Here is a 12,783-nt window from a genome sequence, read left to right as displayed (position 1 = left end):
ATTTGATGTAAAATAAATTTGATCGATTGATTTAAAGCTGTGGTATATAAGACGCACCGTGGGAATGGCATCACATAACTTTGCAGATTTAATGTCCCACCAACTGATCACTTAATGAATGCTATATATTTTGGGCCTGAGCTGATACTTATTTCTAGAATGTCACTGTTTTTTACATGCCAAAAGGTAAAATGTTACATTTTATTCCTGGGAGACCGACCACATTAACACACACACACACGCGCGCGCACGCACGCGACTAACCAAACCACAGTAAACAACGTGTAAGTCCTCCTTTTCAGTAATACAAGATTCTACGGGACAAATTCATGTAGGTCCTTCGCCCCTTTATCGTGTTTTGACGAAAGACCGGGCCTACTTTAGTCTAAGCTTCATCTAGACCTCAGTTCGTCCAATAGAAACTCGGCTTGACTGAACTTCTCGCAATTTAAACGTTTTATTTGGCGGAATGAATACACCCCAGGACTTCCACCTGCGCATGCGTTGTTTTTGTGTATTCGCGTCACTCACAGTAACAAAATGGCGGCAGGGATAATCGGGATGTTGATTTGATTTTTTTATAAAACGCCTTCAACACGACACCAACTAAATACACGTATATAAATCATAATCTGACCGAGTGGTAATTGTTTATATATTTGTTTTTACTATTTTAAAATGAACTGTACTACAAACGTAGTGCAAGTGACGAATGTGTCGCCTAGCACAACATCCGAGCAGATGCGAATGCTGTTCGGGTTTCTTGGAACCATTGAAGAACTCAAATTGTTTCCACCAGAGTGAGTAACAAAGTTTTGTTAAAATGTCTAACTGAACAAATGTACTGTATTGGTTCTTAGTTTATTCAAATCCTCCCAATTTCTATGATTTACATGTAGTATTATTTCCTTGGATTTTTAAACTACCTCGTTGGATATAGATTTAGCTTAACGTTAGCATTTCTTGGATGAGGCCCTGTCTGGCCCTCTCTTAAACCTGGAACGAGGCGCTAGTTAGCATAATATCTAGGTTACTCCGGGATGTGTTGTTCGACAAAATATTTAATACGAGTTATTACACTATTTAACAAGTTGTCTACGAACTGATCTTTTGCAGTGAATCGCCTCTGCCTGTGACTTCGCGCGTGTGTTTTGTGAAGTTCCAAGAGTCCGAATCCGTGGGGGTATCTCAGCATCTGACCAACACCGTCTTCGTGGACAGGGCACTGATCGTGGTTCCTTTTGCCGAAGGTTGGTGCCTTGTTCTCTTTTTTCTGTATGAATGATCCATGATTGTATGATGTAGTGATGGGAGAGTGACCCCCCCATTGGTTTCAGTATAACGCTCTAAAAGCCTTTGGTGTGAGCCACTATAAATTATGTAACTAGCCTGGTTAGCTATTTCAAATCCTATCCTGGCTTGTATTCATTTACGTTCTAACAACCCTATCTGATTCTGTGATCAATGATGCAATGCCACTCTCCCAGCGTCTTATCTTGTACAATCTCACCCGTAATTGCTTTGAACGAGTTGTCTACCTGATGTCTCGAGCCAGACCCTTGTTATACTGTGGAACTAAAAACAAAACCTATAACCAAACACATGTATTAAAAACAACTACAGCCACAAGATTGCCATTCATGAGGACGCTAAACTGCACTGGTGATGCCGAGGCTGTAGTAGTCTCCAGAACCGCGTAATTCTCCCACCTCCCCCATTTAGCACAGTATACCAAGGTTTGCTTAAGGGACCAAGACTTGCTCCAACTGAGTGGGCCGAACAAGCCCAGTCCACGGGCAGACAGACGAACCTCCTCAAAAAGAACGCCGAAATTATCTTGCATGTATTATGACACCTTAACCATGCAATTTATTTTCTTTCCCATATTGGACTATCCTCTATTAAACTTCTCTCTGTTATTTGTGTGTGTGATTTGTTGTAGTGGAGAAGGCAAAAGCAGAGCCCCCTCCTTGATGGCGGAAAGTGGTCCTCTGCCTGCCAACAGGGGATTGTAGACAATTACAAAAGGCCAGCAAGCATTCAAGCAGCCCCCCCCAACCCCTTCTCTGTCTCTTTTTTTCTGTCCCTTTTTCTCTCTTCTCATTCTCTCTTCTCTAGGAATTTTAATTCAAATGGAATGCAGTAGTTTAGAAACCACTGTTCGGTCTATAGGACAAATTGCGTGTTACACAGAAGATAACTTGGCTACTCAAAAGTAGCCTATGTATTTATGAACACAGTTTAATAATCTGACCAGTATAATGTCCAATCTGTTTTTCACATTGGATCCAAATGGTAAGAAACCATTGCAGTCACTGAACAGTGAAAAATAACAAATCTATCCTACACTTATTGCTGCACCTGCATTTCATACTTTTTTCATCCATAACATGAAGGGCCTTCCTAGTTTTGGGTGAATTCTTTTCCAATACATACAATGCAATTTAATGTAGCAAAATAATTCAATGCATTACCAATACACAACCCCTGAACTTGGCAGATCAAATACAGTATCTCAGAAAAGTGAGTACACCCCTCTCATTTTTGTAAATATTGTATTAGATGTGACAACACTGAAGAAATGACACTTTGCTACAATGTGAAGTAGTGAGTGTACATCTTGTATAACAGTGTACATTTGCTGTCCCCTCAAAATAACACAACACACAGCCATTATTGTCTAAACCGCTGGCAACAAAAGTGAGTACACCCCTAAGTGAAAATGTCCATATTGGGCCCAAATCGTCAATATTTTGTGTGGCCACCATCATTTTCCAGCACTGCCTTAACCCTTTTGGGCAGGGAGTTCACCAGAGCTTCACCGGTTTCCACTGGAGTCCTCTTCTACTCCTCCATGACAACGTCACAGAGCTGGTGGATGTTAGAGACCTTGCGCTCCCCCACCTTCCATTTGAGGATGCCCCACTGATGCTCAATAGGGTTTAGGTCTGGAGACATGCATGGTCAGTCCATCAGCTTTCCCCCTCAGCTACTTTAGCAAGGCAGTGGATGTCTTGGATGTGTGTTTGGGGTCGTTACCATGTTGGAATACTGCCCTGCAGCCCAGTCTCCGAAGGGAGGGGATCATGCTCTGCTTCATTATGTCACAGTACATGTTGGCATTCTATAGCTCCCCAGTGCCGGCAACACTCATGCAGCCCCAGACCATGACACTCCCACCACCATGCATGACTAGGCAAGACACACTTGTCTTTCTACTCCTCACCTGGTTGCCGCCTCACACGCTTGACACCGTCTGAACCAAATAAGTTTATCGTGGTCTCATCAGATCACAGGACATGGTTCCAGTAATCCATGTCCGTAGTGTGCTTGTCTTCAGCAAACGGTTTGCGGGCTTTCTTGAGCATCATCTTTAGAAGAGGCTTCCTTCTGTGCCGACAGCCATGCAGACCAGTTTGATGCAGTGTGCGGCGTATGGTCTGAGCACTGACAGGCTGACCCCCCCACCCCACCCCTTCAACCTCTGCAGCAATGCTGGCAGCACTCATACGTCTATTTCCCAAAGACAACCTCTGGATATGACGCTGAGCATGTGCACTCAACTTCTTTGGTGGGGCCTGTTCTGAGTGGTGAGGCCTGTTCTGAGTGGAACCTATATGGTCTTGGCCACCGTGCTGCACCTCAGTTTCAGGGTCTTGGCAATCTTCTTATAGTCTAGGCCATCTTTATGTAGAGCAACAATTCTTTTTTTCCCAGATCCTCAGAGTTATTTGCCATGAGGTGCCATGTTGACCAGTTTGAGAGAGTGTGAGAGCGATGACACCAAATTTAACCCCAAATTTCACACCTGAGACCTTGTAACACTAACTAGTCACAGGGACAAATGGCTACCCGGGCCCTATTTTCACTCAGGGGTGTACTCACTTTTGTTGCCAGCAGTTTAAACATTAATAGCTGTGTTTTGTGTTATTTTGAGGGGACAGCAAAGTTACACTGTTATACAAGTAGTGAGTGTACACTCACTACTTTACGTTGTAGCAACGGGTCATTTCTTCAGGGTTGTCACATGAAAAGATATAATCAAATATTTACAGAGATGTGAGCGGTGTACTCCCTTTTTTGAGATACTGTAGCTAGTCTGTTTTTTTATGTCGACCAGTGATACTGTACTTGAAGGTTTCTGACTGTCTAGTTGTTAATTGTCTTATATATCCACCCCAAATGACAATGACAACTGGTTCAGTGCTCTCTCTTTAACAGTGGTCTTTCTTTTTTGTTGTTGTGTTTTACAGTTGTTTTTCCTGGCTCAGCCAGTCCTGTATACCAGGCCCCGCTGAAAATACCACCCAACCGTTTTGTCTCCTGCAGCTAAATTCTCTCTCCCGTGGGCCCTTTTTAAATGTTGTTTGTGGGTGTGTGTCTGTGTGGGCATGACTGTGTATGTTTGTGTGTCTTCTGTTCAAAATGAAAATGTGATTTTTGCCGTTGCATCTGAAGGTATTCTATATTGTATGTTTTCTTTTTTTTTAGGTAGAAAGGGAAACATTGAGATTTGAAACCGTAGTTTTTTTTTAGTTGAACAGACAAAGATGGACTCTATTTGCAAACTGGTAACTAAACTTAAACATAAGGCATAGGTACATATGATGCAGTGACAGGTAAGGTTCCTGGAAGCCTAGGTATCACCTACCAAAAACTTGTTTGCTAGTTGGTATCTCCCCCATATAGTTCTGTATTCTGGGTAAGTACTAGAAACTTACAGATTGTACAGTATTTACTGTTGACCTCCAACTCTCTGAAACTCTTTTTGTTTTGTGTATCTCGATTTTTCTCTGTGTACTCCTTAGTAGTGAAGCCGCCAACGTGAGTCGCTTGTTCAATCTATATGAAAAATGAGAGCACACCCCACTGGAGAAGCCGCTGTGCTTGCTAACGTTTGGTTCATGACTTAAAATACACATTCAGGTGATACAATCTTGGCAGTGTTCACTGGAGTAGTGTGTGTTGTTATACTTTTCTCCCCACCTTAGTTATTCTTCTATCTACAATGATTAAAAGAATAAAGGGAACACACCTTCTCAAATCTAGCAGCTATCAACGGTAACACTATTGAAACCTGTACAAATGTTTGTTTGAAGAATACTTGAGCCAGTCATCTTTTCTTTGTTCTTTCTTGTTTGTCTTTCCTTTTTGTTGGTTGATTCTAAGCATAGCTGTCCTCTTCTTTCCCTAATGTCTGTTTTGTTTTTCTGTAGGCGTTATCCCAGAGGAGGCCAAAGCACTGTCACTGCTGGCGCCGGCAAATGCTGTTGCTGGGATTTTGCCCGGAGGAGGTCTTCTTCCAACACCGAACCCCATGTCCAATCCTCAGGTAGGACCTCTTTCAACACTGAACACCATGGCTATTCTGCAGGTAGGCTTTCTCCCAACATCAAACCCCATGTTCAATCCACAGGTAGGACTTCTCCCAACACCAAACCCCATGTTCAGTCAACAGGTAGGTCCTCATCATAGAGAGAGAATATTCAATTGCTCTATATTTTAGGTGCTGCCCATGGGATTTTATATGCATTTTGTATTATAAAACATATATTGCAAATATTTCTACAATAATTGTGGAATTCACAGTATTACTTAACCACCAATGTTTTAGGTATATTGTTCACCTGTTGACCTCTCCCTGAAATCTCCAAGTATTTATTTTTGAAATATGTTTTAAAAAACATTAAACGTCCTTTTTGCGTCCCTGTATAACTGGTTGCTGACAATGAAAGTTAATACGTAGGCAGAGGTCTTGTATTTAAGCATTATGTTCATGGGATTCACCCCTATTCCACATGGTGGAGAACGTTCACGTGGTGTACCTTTTTAAGGAGGGAAGTAATGGACAATGAAATTGGTAATGATGTGTTTTTGCTCTGTAGATGGGAGGCAATCCTTTTGGCGGTCCTTCCATGGAAGCGATGGCAGCGTTTGGGTTTTCAAACCCCAATATGAATATGAATGCCCAGGTAAGTGTTTCGCAGCAACCTGGAGATAATGTAGTTTGCAGATTTTGGATGGAAATAATTAATATATAATGTGCAAAAAGTATTTTACTCATTTTGTCTTTTGTTTCCCTCCATAGTCATTTCCCACTGACCAGCTTCTGAAGTTTATGTCACAAGTGGATCCAAAGTAAGTCATCAGACTTGCTCCCCGCCCATAACATCCATTCATTTGTTAGATTGCCCTCATTTGTGTTCTAATTTAGCAATAAGAAAAGAGGTATTGTGTTAATAAGGCCCATTGAGTTGTTGTATATGGCCAATACACCACTCCTAAGAGCTGCCATTAAAAACCCTTAACCCAAATGACCGTGAACAACTTGTTTTGCATTATCCCCAATGCATATTGTTTGATATAAATATGTCTGTAATGCTATTTCCAGGAACTAAAACTATTGGGTTTCTCATGACCACTAAATAATGTCCCGTTCTTCAGAATGAACCACATGGGTGTTGGCATGAACATGAACCTGACCATGAATGCAGGCCTGAAGGCAGACTCTTCCAACAAGGAGATAGAAGAAGCCATGAAGAGGGTCCGAGAAGCCCAGTCACTCATATCGGCTGCCATCGAACCTGGGAGTGAGTAGGCCAAAAAAAAAACATTACATCTCAGACATTACAACATTACTGGTAGTCCTGTCTAAATGGTCTGTTTTGCTGCACCAAAGCAATGTCCTTGTTTTATTTACTCAGACAAGGAGAGCAAGAAGAAGCACTCGCGGTCCAGGTCCAGGTCTAGGCGTAGGAGGTCCCGCTCCAGACACAGGTGAACATTCCTTCTCTGCTCCTCCCCACAGAACACTGAGGTTGTTTCAGTAATAAAGGCTGGGGTTTTATTGTATTCACATTGAGGCTGGAGATTGACGTTCCGTCTGTGCGATCTTTAGGCGTTCAAAGAGCAGGTCGAGGCGGCGCTCACACTCAAGGAGCAGGAGACGCTCCAAGAGCCCCAGAAGGAGGAGTGGGAGATCCCACTCCAAAGACAGGAGCAGACAATCACCCGGCAAATCCAGGTGAACCACAGAGAGCAGACTTAACCCATTCTTAACCCTAAACCAACGACTGCCTCTCATTACACCCACACTAATACATACACCAGGGAGGGAAGGTAAAGGTGCCCCCCCCCACCCCGTAGCCTTAATGTCCTCCTTAGTGTCATTGGGTTGTATGGATGTTTTTGGCTGGTAGAAAATGTTACATTTATCTAAGGGTAGAAGATGAGAGACAGAATACGGGGTCATCATTTCTTAGTTACTAAGGCATGAGGACAAACCACATTAAATCACATCCTACAGTAATTGCCTGTCTTTTCCGTGGCAAGTGTTTTTTGTTGTTGTTTCAAAGCTATGTAATTGGCTATTTAGCTTGATTGGCCTTAGCACCCTGCTTGATGGCCTCAGTGCTTTTGCGAAATAGGCACCCCCTTAAGGCCAATTGGCCTTGGTCCAAAAATCCATTCCTGACATGCAGTACTGTGCAAAAGTCTTAAGTACCTGAAAGTTGAACTGAGGCCATTTATTTGTGAAGTATGTGTTTTAATAAAAAAGAAATATATATAAATAAATGTGTCTTGCCATATATTCATGAATACATTTATTATTATTATTATAATTATATTAAACAATTATTTGGATACAAATATATTTCTTTAGTTTGACTTCTTGGTGTTTATGACTTTTGCACAGTACTGTAGACATAGACACAGACACTCACTACCAAATGGCTGACTCATTTGTCTCTGATCCACAGGGATAGGAAGAAAGAGGAGCGGGATAAAAAGCGCTCCAAAACACCTCCAAAAAGCTACAGTACTACCAGGAGGTCTCGCAGTGTTGATCGGTCAGTTCAGCTCTTGTATGCCATGCTGCCCAACATGTTATTGTCCTGATATTTACTTGTTGTAACATGTTTTTTCTTGATGCTGCTGTTGAGTATAGAAGGCGGAGGAGGAGTCACAGTGCCAGCCGATCTCCCAAGAAATCCCCAAAGAGGAAAGTCTCTAGGACTCCCTCTCCTAGAAGGTTGTTGTTTTGATCATCTCCATTCTCATTGAACAGGATCGTTAGTTACATTTAAATGTTTTTGATGCCATCTCAGTGGTATTCTAAGTGACTGTTTAGTAAGGAGAATGAGACCTGAAACCGATCCTGATTTTGTTACAACGTTGGGTTTAATGTGATTTATATCAATGGGTCCTTTTGGACTTGCATGTTTTCTGATCTTTAATTATCATATCCTTTCAGACATAAGAAGGAGAAAAAGAGAGACAAGGAAAGGGAGAAGGACCGTGAGCGCAGGAGTGATAAAGACCATAGTCGGGAGGACCGCAAGGAAAAGAAGGACCGGAGTAAAGACAAAGAGAAGGAAAGGGAACGGGAGAAAAAAAGTGATGTAGAGAAAGGAGATGTGAAGGTATGTAAAAATGATGGACTGGTCATCCAGTGGTACTAAGGGCTCTGACATTGAGTCTTTTACTTTCTCACATTGTTCATCACCATTGAGTCAGGATGGTAATAACCACATGAATCAAGTGTTTAGAAACATTATCTTCCGATTTACAATAGAAGGGAAAACACTGAAATACAGTGTTGACCATTCATTTCTATTGGGCACGTCATCTATAAGGCAATTCATTCTTAAGAGTCACGGGTAGGGCTGTCGCTAATGACTGTTTTGGTAAACAAGTTCTTGGAAGCCGTGCAAAAATCCGGCTTTTTAAAAATGCGAGGCTGTGTCAATTTCAAACTTCTGACACACTTAGTTCCAAGGAATGTATTTATTTTCAATATAAAAACTCAGTCATCTTTTGTAACGTGTTATCCTCCGCTGTTGAAATTGGGCGCAAGTCTATGGTCATGTTTATAAGACTATCTGCAGGATGTTAGCTCGCTGAGGTGAACATGGCCCAGCTCTGTGCACATTATTATAACAGTCTAACTTTATTTACTATGTTGTGGGGAAATACTTGACACATTATAGAAGTACATTCAATTGACATTGCATTTAGTTGGAATCAGTTCCCTGTGTAAGGATATTGGTTTTCATAAGCCTAGAAAGGCTCCCATACTAGCTGGGCTAATGAAAGAAAATAGGAAAATATTTTATTCAAAATTGAGTTTTTTACATTTATTTTCTCCTTTTTCTTGATTTAAACTGAATTGGTGTGGTATTTATCTATGTATATAGCTTCTTAATTTGAAATAGGACATTTACTTCTGGAGTGGGGGCATTTGTAGGGAATGAATTTGTGTGTATTCAGGGTAGTCGAGCTATTATAGAGAGATAAACAGCCCTGTTTCCAAAAAGGTTGGGATGCTGCATAAAACCTAAATAAAAACAGAATGCTATGATGTCATTTCAACCCTGTATTCAATAGAAAATAGTACAAAGACAACATATCAAATGTTGAAATTGAGACATTGCTTCTTGAAAAATATATTCCCACTTTGAGTTTGATGCCTGGAACATATTTCAGAAAAGTTTGTATACTGCTAATAAACTTAACCTGCTGGAACATCACACAACTAATTAGGTCATTTGGCAACATGTCAGTAACATGATTGGGTATTAAAAGATCATTCCAGAGAGAATGAGTCTGTCAGAAGTGAGGATGAGGAGGGGTTCTTTACTCTGTGAAAGATTATGCGAGCAACATTTCGCAACCAGGTGTTTGGGGATCTCATCGTTTGCGGTACATAATGTAATTAAAAGATTCAGAGAATCCGGAGAAGTTTCTGTATGCAAGGGACAAGGCCGAAAACCAGTATTGGATGGCCGTCATATTTGGGCCCTCGGGCCCCACTGCATTAAAAACCGACACTATTCTGTAGTGGAAATCACTGCATGGGCTCAGGACCACTTCCAAAAAACATTCTGTGAAGCAGGGTTGAGAACAAATTGTCTAATTTTAATCTAATTTTTGAAAGTTACAAAAAAATCTGTACTACCAATTGACACACTTTTTTATAAAACGTTGAATTTATTGCATAACATATTACAATTTGCATTCATTTTTTTTATTTAGTACCTCCTTTTTGGTACTATTTGGTGGGGTGGACTATTCTACTATTCAACTACAAAAGCTGAGGAATTATCGATAGTGAAAATATTTTTTCATGCACATTCATACTGTGAACACAGTATGTTGCTGCATCAACAGATGCAATTTAAAACTCTACCATGCAAAGAAGAAACCAGAAATTAACAAGATCCAAAACTGTCACCCCCTTCTCTGTGCCCAAGCTAATTTAAGATGGGCTGAGGCAAAGTGGAAAACAGTCCTGTTTAATCAAAATGTGAAATAATTTTTGGTTTTCATGGATGCCACATCCTCCAGTCTAAAGAGGAGAGGGACCATCCGGCTTCTTATCAAGGCCCAGTTCAAAAGCCAGCATCCATGATGGTATGGGGGTGCATTAGTGCAGATGCACATTTGTGAAAGCACCATTAATGCTGACCAATATATACAGGTTTTGGAGCAACATATGCTATAATCTAACCCATCAGATCATCAAGAAAATTAATAAAGAAACCTGGTATATCCTCAAAACATGATAAAAAATATATTTTTATGTCAGAAGTGCCTAGTAACATTTTATCTGGCCCATCCATCAGATTTAACTGCTTTGTTTTTGTTTCAACTAAGGGTATTGGCTTTAATGTAAAATCATGAAACGAGGATGTTCAACTTGTTTACCCTGTCGAATCTCTGTTGCTGAACATTCAGAATTTCTCTGCATGTGCTCCTCAATCTTTGTGCAGCTATGTGTACCCTGCCTTCACTTTTCATTTATTTCTGCTGCTGGCTAAATCTCCATCTCCCTTGATGTTTACTTTACTTTCGATTTTATTGACGTGTTGTCTGTGTCTCTTCCTTTTTCTGAACGGACATAAAGACCCTGTGGCTATTTGTAAAATGTGCCATAAATACATATGGCTTAGACTACAACCCTCTTGGTTTTTACTCGGGTTATTGTAGTAGGAGTCCCACAAAATAATTTGTTAGAACCATCCAACAACTGCAATGTGTTCACTCATGTTGTCATATTGTAGCCTGTTGAAAAAAATAAAAACGCTACCTTGCCTACCCCCTTTTTTCCAATGTTTGCGAGTACCACGCAGTTTGATTGACCAAACAATATTTAAATATGCCTGAGTTCCTCTAATGCCAGCCACCAGACTTTGACAGCGATTGTCCTTTCATACTGATCCTACATCCTGTTAATTTGACCATGTTGTGAATGATTTACTTTTTTTTTCAGGTTTCAGATTAAGGTAATGATGCCGTGGCATTACCAGGCCCTGTTTGTAATACTGGTGGACAACGTTCACTTGGGTGAACCAATCACTAACTTCATGATTATGATGCACGTCTGGCTGGGTTACTAATGTGTTTTCCAAAAAGGGTGGCTAGCTAGCCCGTCACAAGCTTAATCTTAGGTAACGTACAAGGCTGTAACGTTAAGTTAGAGCTCCGGGGTTACTAGATTTGTCATTCTTGTGTAGCTAGCTAGGTGAAGTTAAAAACAAACTGTAATACAAGCAAATAATGAAGTCTCTGAGCTACCACATCCATTGGCTGACCCACTAATGTTACTACAACTAAGCCCACATTACGTCTGTCACTGTTACCTGATTAATAAAGTTAAATATTCATGCTTGCTGGCAAAAAGCAACATTAGCTAGTTAGAAAAGGGTAATCCCACCTCTCAGAATACTTGTCTACAATACTGGCTGTATAAAATGAGCATGGCAGTGAGAAAGGGATAGTTTGTTCAAGAGGAGATGGTTTAAAAGGACATTGCTAACTATTTTATCAGGAAAATCATTTAATTCACTATATATACTGTAGACTATAAACCCATGGTCCTAGATTTACAACAGACCGCAAATATGTTATCTTCATTGATGTATCCAGTGAGAAGAGCTCTGTAGCGGAAGCAGAATGACCAGCTGCTCTGTGAAATATCAACATAGGGAATCTTGCCTGTATGTAGACCTGTAGTCTGCAGCAGGAGACACCTTGCATCCTCTCTAATAATGTAATCATTTCCCGTTTCCTAGATGTCCTTGCAGGTCACCAGGGATTATGATGAGGAAGAGCAGGGCTACGACAGTGAGAAGGAGAGGGAGAGGCTAGAGAAGAAGGATTGCGACCAAGACTCCGGAGCCCAGTCTCCTCACTCGGTGGAAGGCAATGGCACCGGCCCTCCCAAAGTCAATGGAGACGACTGCCGTGAAGAGGACGACATGGATGTCAGTGATTGAGAGACTGGTGCATAGATCCCTTCCTACCTGGTCCCCCATGCCCCACCAACCTCACTGTACCAACCTCACTGTACCAACCTCACGGTATACACGCTTCAACTCCATCCCTTGTTGTCTCAGTTTCATTTTGTTAGTTTTCCTTTTAGGCTAAATGGGTCAAATTTGAACATTTATTGAAAGGTATTAAATTTAGGATTTGGCTCAGTTTTTTCATACTTTCTGTATTTACATGTGTGTACATCATTAATTATTTTGAAGGTGATCTTTTGAAAAAGGTGTCTGATTTATTTTGCTGTCATTTTAATGTGGGATAAAGTTGGCGAGTGGCAAGCCATTTTTTTGAATAAGCTTATGGCTTACATGATGTTAATAACATTTGTATCTCTTTGTTTTCATTTTAGTTTCTAAACATTGCAAGGAGAAGCAGCAATTACTGCTTAACAGATTTGCTGTATGTCTATTTTTCATTAGACAACATGGCTGCTAGATATGCTTGAGCAGTTTG

At 40.9% G+C, this 12,783-nt stretch overlaps 1 protein-coding gene across 1 annotated transcript; it reads left to right on the top strand.

The window, feature by feature from the left end:
* Nucleotides 1-678: 678 nt before the first annotated feature.
* Nucleotides 679-12,278, top strand: LOC105019392 (serine/arginine-rich splicing factor 11-like). Its single transcript, XM_010885559.4, has 12 exons — nt 679-800; nt 1,117-1,250; nt 5,217-5,332; nt 5,886-5,972; nt 6,089-6,138; nt 6,445-6,590; nt 6,705-6,777; nt 6,899-7,024; nt 7,761-7,850; nt 7,949-8,032; nt 8,255-8,423; nt 12,075-12,278. The coding sequence occupies exons 1-12, from the start codon at nt 679-681 to the stop codon at nt 12,276-12,278; spliced, it is 1,401 nt and encodes a 466-aa protein (XP_010883861.1).
* The last annotated feature ends 505 nt before the right edge of the window (nt 12,279-12,783 follow it).

The sequence above is a fragment of the Esox lucius genome, chromosome 3 (assembly GCF_011004845.1).
Source record: "Esox lucius isolate fEsoLuc1 chromosome 3, fEsoLuc1.pri, whole genome shotgun sequence".
NCBI classification, from domain to species: domain Eukaryota; kingdom Metazoa; phylum Chordata; class Actinopteri; order Esociformes; family Esocidae; genus Esox; species Esox lucius.
This window is presented reverse-complemented; position numbering and strand designations above follow the sequence as displayed.